The following is a 22706-nucleotide window of genomic DNA, read 5'->3' as shown; positions in this document are numbered from 1 at the left end:
CCCTCTCACAATCCAGGACTGCTAGCTCCTAACCACTCACCTGCCTGCCTGCCTGATTGCCCCTAACTGCTTCTGCCTGCCAGCCTGATCGCCCCCTAACTGCTCCCCTGCCAGCCTGATTGATGCCTAACTGCTTCCCTGCCAGCCCAATTGCCCCCAACTGCCCTCCCCTGCCAGCCCAATCGCCCCCAACTGCCCTCACCTGCCGACCATCTTGTGGCAGCCATCTTGTGACTATGAGAGGGCCAACAGCTTGTGACAGCCATCTTGTGGTGGCTATCTTGTGATGATGTCATGTGAGGGCATTGCGTGAGGGCGTGACACCACCAAGGCTTTTATTATATAGGTTAGTCTCATTAACCCTGATATATCAATGACTGGCAATAGAAAATGATATAACTCCTTTTTGAATGTTCTCAAAACTACAAATTTTTAATTAAGAAACAAGAATGTCAGGTATCAATAGTAGGTAAAGGTGAAAGACTGAGAGCTGGGGAAATACGTTTTTCTCAGATATGCTGAAAGTCCATCACACCATCTATTTTGAATACTTACAATCAATAATCTTTCTACCCCAATCCTTCCTCTAGTACAATATAGTCGAATATCAGGGAAGCACAATGCTTGTCCTAAAGTGCAGAGCAGCCTCATTCATCATGAAAGACATCAAAGAGTTTTAGGAATAAAATACCCAGTATTTATCAAGTTTTCTAGTGGTTGTAATTATATAGGAGTGACAACTGCCTGCTTCAAAATTATCCAGTCACATCATGAATGTCCAAAAGCACATTCTTGATGTTACCTTATGGGGAAAGGACAGTGGCTAATAGACAAGAGTAGAATTGGAAGTCCAGAGATTTAGCCTTCAGAGTTTTTTATAATCCAATGTGTAAGTCTATATGCTGTGTGGAAAGTAAGGAAAAAGGGTGTTCCTCTTCCACTAACTATATCAAAGAGAGCACCACAGGCCCAAAATGGCATCACTTGTGGTAAAGCCCATGATACCAAACCTAGAGTAATGCCTAACCTGGTTGCGGTTTTAACCTGTCCCAGAGATAAAAACTTGAGAAACCACTATGGAATTTTCTGGTCAATACCAATGAGGTAATCTCACTTTGGCCCTCTCCATCCACCAAAAAAAAGAAGAGGTATCTGTTCAATAAAACTCTTTGCAGTTCCCTTGATTCCCCTCCTCCCCAAAAAAAGATGACCTGGCCTAAAAATGATCCTTTCTCATCTTTTTTTTAATAATTCCCTGACCTCATCCTCCTTCCTATCAAAACCTTCCATTTTGTACAGCCCCTGTGTTCACTCTACTACTTGCTAGATAGAATACTTCCTGATTTATGAATCACTTAATAAAGCCAATTAGTACTTCAAATTAACTCAGTTGAATTTTGCTCTTTAACACCTGCAAACCAGCTATATGTATAACAAGTACTTGTTCTAATTCAGAGGAGTGCTTTAGAATCAGGAAGAGCTTTGAATCTCATCTTTATATCTCTAATCAATGACCTTATTGAAGACTACACGATTATTTCTTAACCGATTGTTGGTGGTGCCTCTGGTTAGAATTGTCTTAACAGAGATTAGGACAAAGAATTGTCTTAATAAAAAAGTAGAAGCAAAAAAGGGAAACCAATTCTGTTTGCTTCATGTGTAGCCTCTATCTTTGCTGCCATGGCTCATTTGCAATGTTCTCACTGTTTAAGTACAGGGCTTTCCAGGGAAAGAAATTTACCAACATTTTCAGTGTGGATCATTTGTCCACTTGATTACTGAATGTCTTTTCTGCAACCAGTGCCCTCTGGTGGACATTTATAATGGAACATGAATATCTTCACACTATCCACTCCAAATGATCTATCCACACACCTCTCCCAGACTTCCCAGTCAGTAATTTCTAGTCTTATTCTAAGTCCCTGTTCAGTCAGCCCATCTATTAGTTACAGCTCATGAAACAATGTAGAGACACACCTCAGATCACCCCTGTTTCCATACCAAAAGAAGATAACTTATTGTACCCCATGATATTCTGCTTGTACACATTTCAGACATAAATTTGTATCTCTATTGCTACTGCCAACCAGAAATAATCAGTACTTCCCAAAGCATAGCTCAATCTATGTTTTCTAGTGAGAAAATACAGGTTCCTGTTGTGTCTAGAAAACATGGATGCTTTTACAAATGATAGAGCAGGGACAAAAAGAACCAACATAAAGAGTCTTCATTTGGGGGGTTTTGGTTTGTTGGTTTCCTTTCCTATGCAAAATCTTTTTAGTTTGATGTAATTCCATTTGTTTCTTTTTCTCTTTGTTTCCTTGCCTGAGGAGATATAATTAGAAAAAATATTGCTAAAAGAAATGCCAGAGATTTTACTACTTGTATTTTCTTCTAGGACTTTTATTGTTCAAGTCTTGCATTTAAGTCTTTAACCCATTTTGAGTTTATTCTTGTGTAGGGTGTAAGAAGGTGGTTTAATTTCACTTTTTGCACATATCTGTCCAATTTTTCCAGCACTATTTATTTAATAGACTGTCTTTACTCCCTTGTATTCTCTTGCCTCCTTGTACTGATAAAATTGACTTGATTAATCCTTACATTTAATTTTCATTGAGTTAGTACTTTTAGAATCCAATCCCAAACATGCTTCCCCAAATTCCACTAATACAGATTGGTGAGATCCCATAACTTTTTAATGTATATTTCCTCTAAGGGCAAGTCTTTTCTTTCTTCTCTGAAGACAAAAGCATCTCTTTTGCTGGCTGTGTAGCCCAGTTCTTCTCTGCTGGACTGGCCTATAGGGAGTGTTATCTATTGGCCACCATGGCTTATGACTGCTATGTAGCCATTTCCAAACCCCTTCTTTATACACAGGCCATGTCAAGGAGATTGGGCATCTGTTTGGTTATATATTCCTATACTGGAGATTTTGTCAACACAGTAATACTCAGCAGCAACACATTCACATTGGATTTTTGTGGCAACATGTCATTGACTACTTTTTCTGTGATGTCCCACCCCTGGTGAAGTTGGCATATGACGTGAAAGAGAGCTACCAGAATGTGCTGTACTTTTTCCTGGCCTCCAATGTCATTACCCACACTGTGCTCATACTCACCTCCTATCTCTTCATCATCGCTGCCATCTTGGGGATCCGCTCCACCCAGAGCCGCCTCAAAGCCTTCTCCACATGCTCCTCCCACCTGATCTCTGTCACCTTATACTATGGATCCATTCTCTACATCTACTCTCACCCAAGTTCCAGCTATTCCTTTGAGAGGACAAAATGGTGTCTACATTTTATACTGTGCTGTTCCCCATGTTTAACCCCATGATCTATAGTCTAAGAAATAAGATGTGAAAGAAGCTATGAAAAAGCTCTTCAGGTTCATATTATCTGAAGTTTAAATTGATATAAATTTCTCAAACTAGTGCTCAAGGAAAATGAACTGCTTTGGGGTAAGGTTGGAGGACTGTATTAAAGAGTACCTCTTTTTATATTCAAACAAATCCAATGAGAAAGGTTTTATTTTATATTAGCTTATTTTGCTTTAGTGATCAGACTCTAATCTGTACTATAAAATATAAATTCAATTAATATAGTTTTTAAAATAGCATGGTGGTTTAATGTAAAATAGAAGTGTATATATTACATCTGGAATCCCAAAGGATTAATGCAGAGTCTTCATTTGGGGGGTTTGGGTTTGTTGGTTTCCTTTCCGATGCAAAACCTTTTTAGTTTGATGTAATTCCATTGTTATCAATAATTTCATTGTTATCAATAATTGCTTAAAGTACCAGAGAGTTTCTTTCTCTTTTTTTTTTTTTCCAAGATGTGGAAATTCTACCTAGCAGAGTTTCACTATGAATCTTGGATATAAAGCTTTTTGAAATGTATATATCTCTATACTCATTTCTCTATTTCTCTCTACATTTCTATCTTTGGCTATTTTATACAGCTGCTATACTTTTGTTCTTGATGTTTTATTTGTTGGGGAAAGTATTTTTATTGGAAGCTCAGTGACACTAATTTGTTCTTTCTTATACCTATTACCAAAGAAATTTTGTATCACGGCAAGCAAAAAAAAAAAAAAATGAGAATAAGAAAAGAAAATAATAAACTTGTTTCTAAGGGCATTTCACAGTAGAAATTTACTTACGAACTCCTGACTCTCTCCCAACAAATGGGGTAAGAACCTTTGGACTCAGAAGTTCTGGGTTTGTGTTCCTGTTTTACTTTTATTTTATTTTTTACCTATGAACTACAATGATTTGAAGCAAGTCATTTATCCCATCTAATCCTGGCAATGATTCCATAACCAATTTTATTATTCCCATATATAGATTAAAATATTTATATACAGGCAACTTACAAACTCTGAAGTGAAAATTTAAAAAAAAATTTTTTTTCTCTTATAACCTTCACAGAATCACAATAATTTCATGGACTCTCTTCCAAGCCAACAGGCATTGCAGTTTTTCCAAATACACCAGCCTCGCTTATTTAAAAATGTATTCAAAAGACAAAAATGCAGACTGATATTTCCACATTATCCAATGATTTTATTTGTTTGTTTTATTTTTTAAAGTATATTTGATAACAATGACATGAAGATAATCTGTGAAATAAAATACACCCATTATTTACCAAGTATTTTCATTAAAAAACACTTTGCTCTGTCCACCATTTTCATTTTCCCCCCTCACCTGAGGATATGTTTATTGATTTCAGAGAGAGAGAGAGAGAGAGAGAGAGAGAGAGAGAGTCATTGATGTAAGAGAGAAACATGGATCAGTTGTCTTCCATATGCACCTTGAACAACAGGATCAAACCTGCAACCTAAGTATGTGCCACAATCTTTTGCCATATGGCATAATGCTCCAACCAACTAGTCAACCAGGCCTGAGCACTCTGTCTATTATTTTTCTCAGTGCATTTTTAACATCTTTATTTCTTAAGCTATAGATCAAAGGATTCAACATTGGAATCACCACAGTATAGAAAACTGACACCACTTTATCCCTTTCCAGGGCATAGCTAGTACTTGGTCGGGAGTAAATGAAAAGTATTGAACCATAGTACAAGGTGACAGCTGTCAAGTGAGAGGCACAAGTGGAGAAAGCCTTGAGGCGGCCTTGGGTGGAGCGGATCCTCAAGATGGCAGCGATGATGAAGAGGTAGGAGGCAAAAATAAGCACAGTGGGAGTAATGATGTTGGAGGCAAGTATGAAATAGAGCATAGCCTGGTAGCTCTCCTTCACATCACAGGCCAGCTTTACAAGGGGGGGCAGGTCACAGAAGAAGTCATCAATGACATTGTTCCCACAGAAGTTCAGGGTAAATGTCTCACTGGTAATGATGATTGAGTTAAGAAAGCCACCAAGGTATGAAGCTGCAACAAGACTGCTGCATAACTTTGAGGACATCACCTGGGAATAAAGCAGCGGGGTGGAGATGGCCACGTAGCGGTCATAAGCCATGGCAGCCAACAGGTAACATTCACTATAGGCCAGTCCAGCTGAGAAAAAGAACTGAGCCAAACAGGCAGCAAAGGAGATGCTTTTGTCTTCAGAGATGCAGGTCATAAGGATTTTTGGATTATATACAGAGGAATACCAGAGATCCAGGAATGAAAGATTTCCAATGAAGAAATACATGGGTGTGTGGAGCCGCGAATCAGCACAGATCAGAGAAATCAGGGTGATGTTCCCTAAGAGACTGATGATATAAATGATGAGGAAGATGAAAAAGAGCACGTGCTGTAACCATAAGTCAGCTGTGAACCCTAAAAGTATGAACTCTTTAATTTGGGTGAAATTTTTCTCATCCATTGATTTCTGAGTTTCTGTGGTCCCTTCCTGTGAAAAGATGAATTAAGATATATTTAAGTTCCTCCATCACTGACCATTTTAGATAATTGAAAAACCCAACAGATGCATATATGTTGTTCATTGTGAGACATGTTTATGCTGAACTAGGTTAGTTATTCTTGTTGAATAACTAAAAAGATTGTTCTATGCTAGCTTAAGAGATAAGTTATTATGAAAATAGTATAACATGTATCACCTTATTTTTCTTCTTGTTAGAGAGGGTGATTTGTATTCTTGTCTTCTATTTGCACTTAGGGTAATTGGGGATCATGTGGAAGATATTAAAAAAAGGAGTTAGAAAGGATGTGCTGGTTTCTCTTTGGGTCTTTGAATCCTTTTGTCTTTTTCCAGAGAATTCCATGAAGAACAGTTTTATTATTCTAATATTATGTTGAGTATTCTTGGAAGTTCATTTTGCTATGAATTTTTTTGAATGTGATTATATTTTATCCAACTTTCTATTCACAAAACCAAGAACATAGATTTTCATAAATAGAAAATGTGTAACTTGAATAAAATAATAGATTTTCTTAGATAATAGGAATCGGAGGCCATAGCTACTTGTCTGAATTTCAAATAAACTCTGAAAGGAAGTAAAAATATTAATCAATTAATAATTGTGTTCACAATATGTTTAAATTTCCTATAGCAGCAATTTTCAACTTGTGTGCTACAGAATTTTTAAAACATGCAATACCTGACTATTTAGTCAAGGGTACTGATTTCTTTTCCCTTTGATTGTCAAATTTAAAATGACAATAGTCAACACAGCAATAGCTGTCTGGTGTGAATTAATCAAAATTATACCTATTTTTTGTCAGATCAGCAAAAATATATATTTTTGGTGTGCAACAGAATTTTAGTAATTAGTTTATGTGTACCATAAGATGAAAAAGGTTAAAAATCACTGTCCTATAGAATCAAGAGCAAAAAAAGAACAAAACAAAACAAACGCACAAACAAACAACTAAGTTGGCCAAATTGAATGATTTGGGGGAATATGGTAGCTGAATAATGGCCCATAAAGATATCCAAATTCTAATTCCTGAAACCTGTGAATGTTGCTTTATATGGGGAAAGAGTTAAGTGAAGAATCTTGAGGTGCATACTAGTAGATTATAATGGTGAGCCCTAAATACAATTACAAACATCCTTATATGAGGGAGGCCCAGGAAGATCTGACTACAGACACAAGAGGAGGAAGCAATGGGACCACTGAAGCAGAAGGAGGAGAGATACCACCACAAGGATGCCAACAGTCATAAGAAGCCTGAAGAGGCATGGAATGGATTCCCAACTAGAGTCTCTGGGTGGGTGTGGCCCTGCTAATACCTTATTTTTGTCTCAGTGATATTAAGTTCGGACTTCTAACCTCCAGAACTATGAGAGAGTAAATTTTTGTTGTTTTAAGCTGCCAATTTTGTGGTAATGTATTAACACAGGAAGTTCTGGAACTTGACCTCTAACAGTCTTCTTGCCTTCAGAGGTAGAAACTAGTAGTGGACTGTTGCCAGCAATGGGAAAAACACCATCTCTGCTAGTCTATGTTACAACCCAGTACACACCACAGTAAAAAAAAAAAAATGGCTAAACTGTGATGTCAGGGCTCTGAAATGTATTTCTGCTGTTCAATCCAAATCTTTAAAAATCTCTTCTGCTGGGGTGGAGGGGGGTAACTTAATCTTGGTCATATACTCAGCTATGGACTTAAAATTGAGCTAGAAAAATAAAAAATAAATCTCTCTTATAACTGAATCTATTTGATGGCAAGAATTTATAATTTTTAACTTTACAATACTGGTAAATATTAATGATATAGTCATAGTCAAAGTAGAAATTCTTCATACTAAGCAAAGGGGGATTGGAATGAGTGACGTTTTGATTCCCTTAGTATTTCCCTGCTAAGGTCATTTTTAACAAAGCCTATTTCTGGAAGCAGCTTAAGAGCAAAAATCAAAAGAACTGGGTTCTGGTCTGGGTTAGCTGCTGCCAATTTTAAATAAACATAATTTCCAAATTCTATTTTCTTATCTACCTTTCTCAGATTAGTGGGACTTTTAAAGTCCACATTTATGAGAAAGCACTTTGAAAACTAAGAGTCAAAACTACGTAGTACATTCTCTATGATTTCTTCATCTCTGTATTCAGTCCTTCAGATATGCTATTTGTTTGTCTCACAGAGATGTCCCTAGAGTTGGTATGTCCTCATGTAGAAACTGCCCTTCTTTATTATGAGGCCTTCCCATGAGCTGGGAAATTCCAGGGCTTGCTTGCAAAATTACAATTGGGTTTGAACATTTCAAGAAACATTTCTTCCCTAATCTCTCTTATTTTCTTTTACAGCTATTAAAATATAAAATAAACATACATGTCAATATATATATATATATATATATATATATATATATATATATGCTTTTACAAATAAAAAAGGGTTGAAGTTGGCATAGCATGAGTCATAAGGCACAGGTAAATAGTGTAAATTAAGAACATGTAAAAAGGAAAAGCAAGGCCTGGACATAAAATGAGGCAGGGATAAACCTGTTGACACCAACGAGTCCTATCTACTGCTCTGTGCAAGTCACAAACTTGACCTGAAACTTTCTAGGAACCCATATATATAATTTGTAATGTCCAAAAGATAAGTCATCATCCAAAAAAACTGGGCATCACATTATCATTCTTGATATTAACTTTGAAATCATTTCTCCCAAATTTCTTTGTAAAGAGAATGAGGGAAATTTAAGGCATAGTATATTGAATTATAGTATTATATAGGTAGACATTAAAGAGAGTTTCTTTTAACCCTTGGCATTTTAAAATGAGGGAAAGGGGGACATCTGTAATACTCTCAATATTTAAAAAAATAAAAATTAAATAAGTAAAAATTTAAAATAGAGTTTTTTTGTGCTACATTTACTTGCCATTAATTTGTAGACTTAAATGTGGTTACATGCCTTGTTAAGTCAAGGGATGCTCAGACATCATCTCCCCATTAAACATCTCACCTCCCTGTCTTCTCTAATCTCCCTTCACCAGGAGGTCTCTTTAAAAGGCAAACAGCTCTGAGAGTGATCACCCAAAAGGAACTGATCCCTTAGTGATCTCTCAGTCCTCTCCAGACTTAGTGCACCTGCCATCCCTATCATTCAATTTTCTACATTAATCAGATGCATCTTGACTTATATATTAATTATAAATGTACAGTATATTGTTGAAGATATAGCTTTATCTCTAATATATATATATATTTGACTCTTCTTAAGGAGCTCCTACCCCATGCACTGCCTAATGTAGAAAAAGAAATATGTTTAATTCATTAAAATATTCACATGTACCATTAGGTTGACCTACTATAAAGGGCCAATAAATTTCCTGTGAGATCACACAAAAGATAATGGTAGGTCACACACAGCTGCAGAGAGTTTATGAGAATAAAAACATCCATCAAGTACACATCTAATTGCTTGTTTCACCAAAAGAGAAAATAAGGCCTAAAGAAAAGATATTTCAGCTTTCTTCATCAAATGTAATTATAGGAAAGAAAACTTTATTCTATTTCACAAAGTCAAATTATTATATAGTTTCATTATATTAAGAATTGTTTTGTCTTTTGTTCATATTGTGACTTACTGACCTTTTCCCCAGGTTAATTAAACATAATACTTACTACATGAACATAAATTACTACTTCATTTGAATTTCAACTCAAGTCCAGAATTTCTCACATTACCTTAAAAGTGCCTTCTACTCACCTGCAGAAATCCTCTTTCCAATGCTAATAATACCAGGAGGAAATATAAGCCTGAGCAACCCTTTGGGATATGCTGCAAACAGCAAAGTGTACCTTTGTGTGCTATTCTGGAGCCAAGTGACAAATTATAAAGCTCAATTACCTTTCCAGGTGAAGTAGAGAGAAATGATTCACCATTAATATAATTGATCCAATTAACCTCTAAAGCTTTGTGAGTTTTATTCATACATTCGAGATAAAAGAGAATTCAGCAGAAAGGAATAACCAACAGAATAGTATTCATATAGTAGATACTCAAGAATTATTTGCAGTCAATGATAATAATAATGATAATGAAAAAACATACAATTTAAATTCTGAAACATATTCGACTGTCACTTAATAAAATGATCTCATTTACAAACAATGAAATCAAGAGACAGAGTCTGGAGACTTTGAAATTGAAAAACAGAATAAAATTCATGTGGTCAGAGCACATTTTTACCTCTACATCAGACCATGGTTATATTTATTCATTTAAGATATATCTTACTGAGCAATTTTTAGATACCCAACATTGAATGTTGAGGGCAATACAACTGTTGGGCAAGGTAAAGTATTGAGTGAGCTTTATAATGGTTAAGTGTCAAGCCTCAATTTTTCTATCTACAAAATGAAAATAATTTGTCTTCACAAAGTTGTAATAAAGATTACATGACATAACACATAATAACATATTAAGAAATATCAATGGGGAAAAAACAAACAAAAATAAAATAGCGAGAAATATATAGTGCCTGCCCTTGTGGAACTTATGACCTCATAGGAAAAGTCATCAAATAATAATATAAATTTATACTTACAAATTATGACTAGTGTGTGGAGTCATAACAACAGGTGTCAGATGATTGTATACAACATTTGACATAGTGTTGGATCTTAGGGAAGATTTCTCTGAGGAGGTTATATTTGACCTGAAAACTGAAGGATAATAATAAAAGTTCACTAATCAAAGTGGGTGACAAAGGTGGGAGGTTATTGGGGGTGTAAAAAGAATAGTGTTGCAGGTTCTGAGGAAAAGCATTGTGAATTCCAGGAAGTGAAGAAAGTTTAGAGATGTCAGTATCTTTTCAGTCTCTATCCTCAATACACCTCTTTGCTTCCAGGTCCAAGAGAGAGTTACATCAAAGCATAACCCAGATGGGGAGTGCAGGGAATGCTCTGTGAGGACACATGGATACCCCTGAGGAGTGGTGGGACTGTGCTAATTGTCACAAGTGGGGTGCTAAGAAAGAATAGTAAGGGAGTTTTATAAAGCAGATAAACTAAGAAATAACATCAACTAAGGCCTATAATTAGTACAACTAAACTACAGACCATCATTTATGGAGGGAATCAAAAAAGTTAGAGGGATAGAAATGCTGGTATAGATTAATTATGATTGTCTAAACGACTCAACCATCAGCTAAATGTGAGGTTCTCCAATCTCTTGATCTCAGCAACCCTTTATACTCTTAAAAAGTATTGGAGAACCCCAAACAGATTTTCTGAAGATGGGTTATATCTATCAATATTTACCATTTCAGAAATAAAAACTGAGAAGTTTGAAATGTTTTACTAATTCATTTAAAAGAGTAATAAGCCCATTACATGTTAACATAAATAATAGATTAATAAATATGGATAAGTTTATTTCAATACCAAAAAGTATATAGTGAGAAGTGACAATTTTATATTTTTGCGATTTTTAAAAATGTCTGGCTACACAAGATCATTGAATTCTTACAAGTATTTCTAAATTCAACATACTGAGCATTTTGTTTTGATTGAAGTATATAAAGAAAATTTATTCTTAAACAGATATGCAATTAGAAAAGGGAAGACTACTTAGTCTTCAGATAATTGTGATACTCTTCTTTGATAATATAACAAAACATTCATATTTTTAAGTTAATTTCAATGTGATATGCGAAGCCAGTATCTGTAATATCTTAGATTGTTATGAAAACACCGAGTATGGACTGCATGAAATTGCCTCAAGAACCCGCAAAGTTTCCTAGACTATACTCTGAGAACTACTGCTCTAAACATATCCCTTGAAAGTACCAAAGGACATTTTAATCAGGCATAAGGAAATGCATTAGTGAAATAATTGAAAATCTTTGACACTGTCCTTAGTAGTCTGGAAATGACAGTGAGATGCTGCTACAACATCAGGTTTCTTAATTTCAAGGAGAATAATAAAATCTTGGGGTTTCAGCTAAAAGAGAGCATAAAATCATCACAAATAAATTGGCTACAGTTACTATAATAAGCCCCAGGAATACTTTCAGTTGAGGTAGCTGAAGAATAGTATTGATGCTGAATAAATTGTGCTAGGTCATACAGCTAGTGATGTGCAGATACAGACAAATTTCCAATGCAGGTCTTCACAACTCCAAAACATATAATGTACTAAATTACCAGAGATACATCATGAACAAAGTAGAAAGAGTCCTTGTTCTCGTGGGGTTTATAGTTCAGATTGTCACGACTACAGAGCAAAGCAAGTGCCTAGTGTGATTGTGAGCGGTTACATGACTTGCCCCAGACCAGGAAGAGAATTAATGACAGGTTTAATATCATCAGAAGTCTTCAAAATGCACTTTGTATGTCTCAGGCGCTCTAGCACTTAGCTCTCTACCCCACTTTTCCCCCTGAATGGCTTGCTCTACCTCCATGAGAGCAGTTCTAAATTAAGGTCCATTGTTCATTAGGAAGAATTTACTAGTATATGGATTCCAAGAGATCAAAGATTTCCGCTGAAGATGTGCACAGGATACCTTTTTTTTTTTTGAGATTTATTTATATTTATTTTTTAATTTATCTCTATTGTTGAAGGAACTACAAATGTCCCTTTTTTTCCCCAATGACCCCTTCCACTCGGCACATGCCCCTCCCAGGCCTTCACCACACTATTGTCTGTCACAGGATATCTTGTTTGTGTTCTATTTCCAGAGGGTCTATCACTCTTTTGCATAATTTCACATGCATTTTCATTACAACCCTCTTATTTTTATCTTAATGCTTGGTACTTTAATATGTAACTATTAAACTTACTTCATCATTTTGAAACCTTTCCCTAAGCTAGTATAAAGTTTTCTCTGTCATATAGTTGCTCTATTATGTGTGTGCAGGTGAGTATATACATAAAGTTTACAAAACAAAACAAATCTCAAGATTACAGGTTAGCAACCAATGAATCAATAATGCTGGAATATGGCCTTCCTGCCTTAAATCTTTTTAGAAAGGTCCATCCTTCTTTGCTGCCTGACCTACGACAGGGCCCAGGAACTTACTTTCAGAGCTGAACAGCAATTATAACCCAGGAAATTTTCTTATTTAAAGTTGCCTTGATTCATTAGTTCCTCTGAAGCTTGTTTAGGAATGAGGCTAATAATTTCTTTCAAGTTTAGTAATTGCTGGAATCTGAGTGCCTTACTCAATCTTAATGATGCTTAAGGCATCTTATCAGAAAGGGGATCAGTAACAATGTTGGGCCTTGCAGCCCAGTCTCACACTAGCAAACGTAGTTTGTTGGCATTTTGCTGTAATGATTTCTCTAAAGAGTTAAAGGCTGATTCCTCAGGCTTCAAACTCCTACAGCATTTTTTTAAATTTATTTATTTATTTTTTTTTTTTTTTTGCATTACAGAAATGTTAGAAGCAAAAACTACCTTAGAGATGATCTGGGCTGAACCCTTTCTTTGTCAAGTGAGGGAACAAAGAAGTGGAATGGAGAATTTATCTACTCCAAGGTCATGGAGTTAGAGGCACCACAACCCTGGCAAGAACCTGGTCCTCCTGATACTTAGTACAATTACCCTTCATAATGTGGGTGGGCCTTAAATCCGTTGAAGGTTTGAAGAGAATAAAGGCTGATCTTCCCTGAGCAAGAGAGAATTCTGCAGCAACTACAGCATTGGCTTTTGCTGGGTCTTCAGCTCGATGGTCTTTGGATTTGAATTGTAACATCAACGCTCCCCTGAGTCTCCAGCCTGCCAGCTCCCCGGGCAGGTTTTGGACTTGCTGTCCTTCATAATCTTCTGAGTCAATTCCTTAACATAAATCTCATTGTGTATATACACACACATTCTATTGGTTTTGTTTCTCTGAGGACCCTGACTAATACAAACACCAATAATAATAGCAAACAATTGTGGAACTGCTATTGTGATCATTCCCACTCTCTATATGTGGTCACAAAAGCTCAGAGAGGTTATGTAGCTTGCTCAGGTTCACACATCTATTAAATAATATAGTCGCAATATGAACCCACGTTTGGTTCTAAGTCTTATGCTCTTATCCAATATTCAATATACTGCCTCTCTGGAGCTGCACGGGAATAGGGTTTCTCAAACGGCAGTTGGAATCTTGTTAGTGGGAAATTAAATCAGTTTAGGAGGTCATGACCAGCATTGTTAAGAAAACAAAAATGATAGAATAAAGTAGGAGTCATCAAACTTTTTTATAAAGGGCCAGATAGTCAATATTTTAAAATTTGCTGGCATACTGTCCCCCTGACAACCACCCCACTCTGCTCGTGAACCCCCAAAGCAGCAGGGACAAGCCATAGAGCTGTAGTTCTGTCTTACATATATTTTCACCAGGGAAAAGATCTGGATACGTTTTGTTGTAATGACTGGGGTGGGATGCTACAAGCATCTAATGAGTAGGGTCTAGGATGAGACTAAACATTCTCCAATACAAAGGACAGTGCCCACAACAAAGTGTCATCCTGTCCAAACTGTCCACAGCATTGCTGTGGAGAAACTCTGATGTGAAGATGGCTGTATTCCAATAGGAATTTATTTATGGACACTGAAATTTGAACTCCAAGTTATTTTCATGGGTCATGCAATATTATTCTGCTTTTCATTTTTTTTAACCATTCTTTCAAATGGGTGCTGGGCTGGATTTGGCCCACAGCCTGTAGTTTGTCAATCCCTGAAATTTAGTAATAAACAGATGTTGCAGGTAGTAAAACTAAGTATATTTTGTGGAACTTTTCTTTCCAGTTATGCACCAGTATGTCTCTACTGATTATTTCTTTGTAAAAAAATAAAAATATATATATATATATTACTGTAGGATGTGTTTGAAACATATAATTCTTTTCTAAGTATGAACTGGGTTATGAAATCCCTCTGAATTGTGGTTGACTCAATTAGATGTTCTCCTTAATTAGATTCTCTTAAGGAATTGTAGGTTGAGACTCTACAGGAAGCACCTTTAGATGAAGACAAGACTGTACAAAGAATAGAACTCATTTTGGCTGAATTCAATCATGACCTAGCCATGAGGAATTTCATGTGGTGCTGTCCCATGATAATTCCAAGCCTTAAGCAAATGTTCTATGAATGGACACTTTGTCCTGATGGGACTGTCCTGCTGTGGTCCACAAAGCAAGCCACTCATAGACTCAGAGGAATCTATGTTGTACCTCCAAGTTATCCTCAGAATTGCACATCTCTCTCATTATCTCCAACCTCTAATAAAGTCCCAATAGAAGTTGCAGCCTGGCCTCAAATATGCTATGGGTGACTTAAAATAAAGTGGGACTGTTGGCAGGTTTGGGAGAAAATGATGGAATCTTTGAAGAATAGCCACTACTGAGAAGTATAAGAGAAGACTTGGAGCAATGGGAATAAGAACCTGTGGGTGAAGTAGAAGCAGCCAGAGGCAGCTGAGAAGGCAGGAGAGCAACAGTGTAAATTGTTTCTCTCCCTGGATTGCTCTGAACTACATGGAGAAGAGACATAACACTCTGCATCCTGCATCAACAACTTGAGCTCATCATAATTTAGCATTAAAGGAAAGAGAATGCCAGTTTTACCTACTAGCTAATGAAACCAGGAGTTACTTGGGTTTTGTATATACACAATGAAAAACACATCCCTGGATAAAGGTGCCACCACCATTCAACCTTGCATTTTGGATTATTTCTTTAGGACAATCCCTAAGAGAAAGAGCCAGTAACCATGCCTCTGTCATTAAAAGATGTTGACATTAGATTCCAACTATCCCAGTCAGTGTTTTTCTGCTCTCTTTCCCCTCTTCTTTCCATCCCAGCAGCTGCAGAGTAGGAAAGAAGGGGCAGCAATAATAGAGATTCAGACCTGCCCCTTTCATCACCACTCGAGAGCCTAAGATGGGGGAGGAAGGATGTTTTAATTTGAAAAATGTTGTGAAGTTTGACATCACTATGGACTTGACTTATGTGAAATTTCATGGATGTAACCCAATTTATTTAACTAATACCTTCAAAGTCTCAATGTGGCTTCTGTATATTCTTAGCGATAGCAATTCTTTTCAGCTATACTTAATGATGGTCATTCTGCACTTTATTTGGAATTTTGATATGGTCGTGGGAGGAGAAGAGCACAGTGTTCACCTGCTCTGCCATCTTGATCTGGTCTGAACTTGACTTTTAATAGTTCGAAATGGAAAACATTTGTTTCTTACTTCCAAGTGAAAGAAAAGGCTATTAGATCTGTCAACAATGTGAGTGATCGGGAGGTTTGAGATGACACATCAGCCAGCATTTTGAAAGGGCAATGACAAAAAAAAAAATAATAATAATGAAAATGCCTCCTACTTATACCCTGTGAACTTCAGCTCCTTCAAGCAAGTGGTTGCACATCCTCAGTAAATTGGGCATTGTTCTTGTTAGTTTATAGTTGGGATTAAAAGAAAACCCTAAAAATCACAAAATTCCAGTGATGGATCGAGGATTAGAATTCAAGTGGCTGTACCATGCTGCCTCCCACTCTCCCTCCCATTGTTTCATCTAAGATCCTGTAAATGAACCTGTATTGAGGAATCTGGCACACTTAGGATAAAATCGTGGTTCCAAAGTGTTGTTATTTTCAATTAATAGTTTTTATTAGGGAGCAGAAAATATGTTTATGAAGTATATGAAGTGATTCCACCTGCATCCTCTAATTAATCTTCACAGTAGTCCTATGATACAGTGGATACTATCATTACTTTCATTTATCTTATATGGGCTTGACTGATACACCCAAAGGGTAATAAACAGAAGTACATCTTAGATATGCTATCCTATCAACTCTGTGGATACAGGAATGCTGTTCATTTTCTTCACTGTTGTTTACAACACCAAGCTCAGTGCCTGGCACACAGAAGATATTTGATAATTATTTGTTGAATATATAAATGTATGAGGTCTTCCAACTCTAAATTTTGTTTCTTTTGTTATATCATTTTGCTTTTCTTTCTTTTTTTTTTTTTTTGTTGTTGTTGTATTGATTTCAGAGAAAAGGGGAAAGGGAGAGAGAGAGAAACATCAATGATGAGAGAGAATCATTGATCAATTGCCTCCTGCATGCCCCACTCTGGGGATTGAACCCGCAACCCAAGCATGTGCCCTGACCAGGAATTGAACCGTGACCTCCTGGTTCCTAGGTAGATGCTCAACCCCTGAGCCATGCTGGCTGGGCTCATTTTTCTTTTCTGATATTTCCAATAAATATTCTGGAATAAATTTTATCCCATCTAGGAAACCCACTCTAAAACAAGGTTCCTGAAGTTTAAATGAACCTGCGATAAATACATTTAATGGCAAGTCATATTTTGGGATTTATAATGCATAAGATAATAAAACATCTCCGCACCCCACCCCACTCCAAGCTTCAATGATGAGAGAGTCATCTGGTCAGGAGAAACTGGTCTTTAAGGCCCCTGTAGGTAGAAAGCATGCTATGATTGTGTGAGTACTCGCTGGTTGATTGTCCATTTTCAGAGATCGTGCCTTGTACGAAAATCAATAGAAAATAGCTCACAATACTTTGTATGTAGAAAGTGTTCAAATGTTTAGAAAATTTATTTCTGAATCTAAATAATAGATAGACTGTGACTTTTAGAGAATGCTTCTTAATCAGGTTTGCTAAACTCATTTTGGGAGAAAAAGCAGACTTAAGAGTTCCTTAAAATTCTGAGGACATTTCTATAACAATTTAGCCATGACATTATAATGTCATCTAGGAAAGCTGACCTGTTTCCTCAGTGAAACTATCTCCTTTTCGTGTCTTTATGTCAACATCAAGAGATAAGGATAGATCAAGAAAGATAATATAGAATTAGGCACATTCCTGGGTCTCAGATCAGGGCTGCCCAGCACTTACATTGCCCAGGAGTCATAACCATCAAGTTGAGTTACGTGTATATACTGCCCTGTGATGCTACAAATCTACTGACCTTACTAGGAACAGGGAGATCTGGATGAAGAGTCTAAATACAACCACAACATTTCTCTGTACTGAGTGGGTACTGAACTTAATTTATTAACAGGATTTAGAAGGCACTATCACGTGCACAACCAAGCCCCACATAGAGAAGTTTAGGTAATCCTCTGAGCAACTACCAGAAAAGTTGAATTCTAAGAAAAGATAAGCTTCCCCCCTTCTATGAGAAGCTTTTTCAGGTATAAAATGCACTAGAATGAGCACAAATCTCTTCATTACTTCAACAGGCTATGTGGGCCACCCCATCTGTCAGAGTGGAACACAGATCGGTCTTCAGTCCCTGAGATGTATATAGTTTTTTGTGCTAAGGTCACCCCCAAAACTGGTGTTTACAGCCAAGGATTTCATTCCACTGATGAGGTTAAACATGAGATCTCATTTCTTTCTCTGTTTTTTTTTTCAGATTCCTATTGATGGGAGCTAGATGTGAGTGTAAAACCTAAAGTACTGCATTTTAAAATTCCAGTACCGCTGAAACCGGTTTGGCTCAGTGGATAGAGCATCGGTCTGCGGACTCAAGGGTCCTGGGTTCGATTCCGGTCAGGGGCATGTACATTGGTTGCGGGCACATCCTCGGTAGGGGGTGTGCAAGAGGCAGCTGGTCGATGTTTCTAGCTCTCTATCCCTCTCCCTTCCTCTCTGTAAAAAATCAATAAAAATATATTTTTAAAAAATTCCAGTACAAGGAGTCACCAGGAAGAGAAAACATTAGCAGAATGATAAAAAAAAATAATAATAACTGACATTAAATAAAGCTTTTTGGGAAATAATCAGACTGAGATGTCCAAGAGAAGCAAAATTAAAAGGACTGTGAGTTTGAACTATAATATAGGAATATTGCATAGAAAAGATCACATTCAGGACTTAATGAATCTACACTAATTGACTAAATGAATGAATGATAGGATAGATGAACAAAGAAAGGAATGTCAACCAGCCCCCAAACACTTGCAAGTGGCCTAGAATCTTGGAAATCTACACAATTAGTCTGTCCATTTAGAATCCTCCCCTAATTTCCTTTCTAGATAAGAATTTAGGCCCAACAAGTCTTCCTCTTAGCGACAGTCCTGTGGATGGCATCTTTGACCTCCTTGTTCCTCAAGCTGTAGATAAGTGGGTTTAACATGGGAATCACTGCAGTGTAAAACACGGACACCACTTTATTGATATCCAGGGAGAAACTTGAACTAGGTCGTACATAGATAAAGAAAAGAGTACCATACAGGATAGAGACGGCTGTCAGGTGAGAAGAGCAGGTGGAAAAGGCTTTGCGCCTCCCCTCGGCAGAGTGGATCTTCAGGATGGCAGTGAGGATGTAAATGTAGGAGACCACGATAGTCAGACCACTGAAGACTCCCACAGCTCCAGCCACGACGAAAACTACCAACTTAGTGAGCTCAGTATCCGCACATGCAAGGGAAAGCAGGGGGGACACGTCACAGAAAAAATGATTGATGACATTGGGGCCACAGAAAGGGAGACGAAATGTGTTTGTCGTATGAGTCATGGTGTTCATAAACCCGATGACATAGGGACCAACCACCAGCTGGATACAGAGTCGCTGAGACATGGCAACTGAGTACAATAGTGGGTTGCAGATAGCTACATAGCGGTCATAGGCCATGGACGCCAAGAGAAAACACTCTGCTGCTACAAAGAACCCAAAGAACCACTGCTGCAAAGCACATCCCAAGAAAGAGATGACTTTCCTCTTCACAAAGAAGTCAGTGAGCATCTTAGGGCTCACGACTGAGGAGAAGCAGATGTCCACAAAGGACAAGTGGCTGAGGAAAAAGTACATAGGTGTGTGAAGGCGGTTATCAATCCGTACCAGAATAATCATACCCAAGTTGCCTGTGAGGTTGATGATGTAGAAACTCAGAAAGAGCAGGAAGAGAAAGACCTGCAATTGGGGTTTGTAATTCAAACCTGTGAAAATGAACTCGGTGATCCCCGTGTAGTTTTCATTGGCCATTGAATGGTCGTGGTTTCCACTAGAAGAGCAGAGAAGTCACAGCAGATTTGGTAAACATATCTTCAAAAATAAGTCCCAGAAACTGAAAGAGTGTTAGGAGTGACATGAATTAGTTATATGCTGCTGCTGGGAATGCAAAATGAAATATAGACCAGAGCAAAAGATCAGACCTGCAGCTATAATATTGAAGACTCTGTAGAAGCCATCAATACAAAGGAGAAAAAAATAAAAGCCTATAAATAAGAGCAGCTTGCTCAAGGTCCTCTCAGTTGACTGAGCATAGGTGGTTTCAGAATAGATATCTATTAACTCCCACTTGAGTGAACATCAACTGAGTTTACCATATGGCCACACACCTGGTGAAATGATACAGGAGAGTGGAAGTGAGGCAAACTAGAGAGGGAATGAGCAGCCACTCATATTTAGGCCATTTTCTTTGCAGTTTGTGATTATAACCTAAGATTAAATGCATTTTATCCAACTGCTCTGGCATCCACTTCCTCTCATCCCAGGAGAGTTAATTTTCTTCTTCTGTGAAGCAAGAATAATAATAGTAAACCAACCTTGTAAATGGTTGTGAGGATTAAATGAGACAACACACCCAAGGCACTTAACAGTTTTATTGAGCATCTAAAGAAGTACACAATAATTATTAGTATTTTTACCTTGCGTACTCTTTTTAATAAACCTGCAAGCTAAATATCATTATCTCATGTTATATAAGAGGAAAATCAAAGCTCAATCCACATTTATAATGCTAGCGACTGGGAGAGGTGGGCTTTGAAACACCTGTCAAAATGGTCTGTGCTCTTCCCTTTCTCACACTAAATTTTTTGTGTCTTCACAATTCCTTTCATTTAAAAAGGATTCAAAAATCATTCCAATATGTACAGGATTATGCATTCTGGTTTCCTATTTCTGGTGTTGAGTTTATAGCCAGTGGCCATTAGTGGGAAACCCATAAGATCATAGAAAGTGTTGAGTTTAGGTATCACCTTTATGGCAACCATACAGGGAAGAAATTTGAAACAGAGCCTACATTCTCCCACTTCTGTATCTCCTAAGATTCCTAAGTCACCTACTATAAGGGTGACCTTGATTAAGTAAGCTAATCTCTATAAGCCTTGAATGCTTCATTCATTCAATGTAGTTAAAACTATTATTGTTTTTGATCGCTGAGAATTCTCACCCACATAAAATAAGAGAATAAATGTACAGGTGCTCAGAAAGCTACTTATACTTTACTTTTTAAAAATTTATGAGCCCAGGAATATCAGAGTCCAACATTAGACTTATGCTAGACACTTTTCCTTCAGTTTTCCAATTTGAAATTTATTATTTGACTAGCAAGACCTCCTCTGATGCCCAAAATACAGTTAATATTATATCTTTGGCTTTGGGAGAATTAAAGAGAAAGATAAAATGGCCAGGCAAACTGTTTACTCATCACATTCACCTCTTGCTTAAACCTCTTCAAGAGTCTATTAGCTCCTCCAGGATCAGTCACACTCTACATCTGTCTTTCACTTGACAGTTGCCTGAAGCTCCTCAACTCTTTTCTATCAATCTTGGTTTCTACACCTGCCCAAGCCTTCTACCCCTCTATGCACATTTTAGTTTCTCAGTTTCTCTTTTTTTATTTGGTGTTTATAATAGAATACAGTTCTCCATACAGGTCAAATCACAGAGTTGGGTCAAACCACAATTGGCTCTCATGTTCAGAGCACTTGGACAATACCAACACATTCTATGTTAGTCTTCCTTTAGCAAAGAAATTACCCAGTTTTTTTAGACAGAGAAGGAGTAAATTCAGGACTATCTTTTCCCCTTACCCTATAGCTAAAATATCTGTCTAATGTCATACTTAGTTTGATCTAGTTTCAGAACTTAAATTTATCTCTACATAAATGCTCTCGTCTTAGGTCTTGCTCAACATCCAACAAAGATGAGGATCATGCTGACCCTGGCCATGAACCAAATATATAATTTATTTTTAAGTTTACTTAAAATAATTTATGTTCTTTTGAACTTGTTAAAAATCAAGTAGAATGAAGAACAGAAGATGGTTTAGAAGATCTCAACTTACATTCTAATAGGTTCCCTCCCTCTTCTTTCAAGATGACAAGCAGAACTAAAGTAAAAATTAGCCCATTTTCTCGGGTTTCAACCCTTCCCTTAACATGGGAATGGGGCAGAGTTGTCAATGGTCGTTTGATTTTATTCTTTCTCTTATTCCAAAAAGAAAATATGGATGACTTCAGTATAAAATATATTTAAGTCTTCATTGGTTAGATAAAAGTTCCTTGAAAAGTTGCATCATTTCTTTCTGTGTTATTGTTCTTGAAAATGCTCTGTCCCCAAAGCATGCCATATCTTGGGAATGAGGCCACTAAGGGAAAGTGCAATTAAAGTTTTGCTTCATATCCTAAGTGAGTCCAATGAGATCTGTTTTCTGATCATTTAAAGTTCATTTCTAACTGGATATAGACTTTCTACTACCTCGAGTTATGGGTGGGCTAAGCAAGGAAACTATGGAATCCTTTGCAAATTAAAGTACAGAGAGGGTAGTACCCCTCTCTCTTCTGCATTAATGTCTTGGAAACAAATGCTAAGAATGAAGAAAATTGACTTTCCTCATATGTGCCACCTACTGCATGTTGCCAAAGAAATAATTTTTCAGGATTTTGTCCAAAATATGTAAAGAGTTTAACTATTGCAAGCTAGTACTAGAAAAGAAAAACTTGTGATAATGTATTAATTTGTCTTTAGACTTTAGCAATTACATCTGAACTGTTAGCCTATGGCAAAAGAAAATACA

General features: G+C 37.0%; 2 protein-coding genes and 1 pseudogene across 2 annotated transcripts; 1 reads left to right on the top strand and 2 right to left on the bottom strand.

Annotated features, from left to right (window-relative positions):
* Window positions 1-2171: 2171 nt before the first annotated feature.
* LOC103302318 (olfactory receptor 1013-like) lies at window positions 2172-3364 on the top strand (annotated as a pseudogene).
* A 1532-nt stretch (window positions 3365-4896) lies between these two features.
* Window positions 4897-5835, bottom strand: LOC103302319 (olfactory receptor 1013-like). The gene has a single exon (XM_008159380.2). The coding sequence runs from the start codon at window positions 5833-5835 to the stop codon at window positions 4897-4899; it is 939 nt and encodes a 312-aa protein (XP_008157602.1).
* A 13111-nt stretch (window positions 5836-18946) lies between these two features.
* Window positions 18947-19888, bottom strand: LOC103302321 (olfactory receptor 1009-like). The gene has a single exon (XM_008159382.2). It carries the CDS (start codon window positions 19886-19888, stop codon window positions 18947-18949), a length of 942 nt encoding a protein of 313 aa, XP_008157604.2.
* Window positions 19889-22706: the final 2818 nt, after the last annotated feature.

This window comes from Eptesicus fuscus, chromosome 13, assembly GCF_027574615.1.
Source record: "Eptesicus fuscus isolate TK198812 chromosome 13, DD_ASM_mEF_20220401, whole genome shotgun sequence".
Lineage (NCBI taxonomy): Eukaryota > Metazoa > Chordata > Mammalia > Chiroptera > Vespertilionidae > Eptesicus > Eptesicus fuscus.
This window is presented reverse-complemented; position numbering and strand designations above follow the sequence as displayed.

Bases quoted from the DNA above. Each gene is read 5' to 3' on its own strand.
- LOC103302319 (XM_008159380.2), bottom strand. From the start codon at position 5,835: ATGGATGAGAAAAATTTCACCCAAATTAAAGAGTTCATACTTTTAGGG.
- LOC103302321 (XM_008159382.2), bottom strand. From the start codon at position 19,888: ATGGCCAATGAAAACTACACGGGGATCACCGAGTTCATTTTCACAGGT.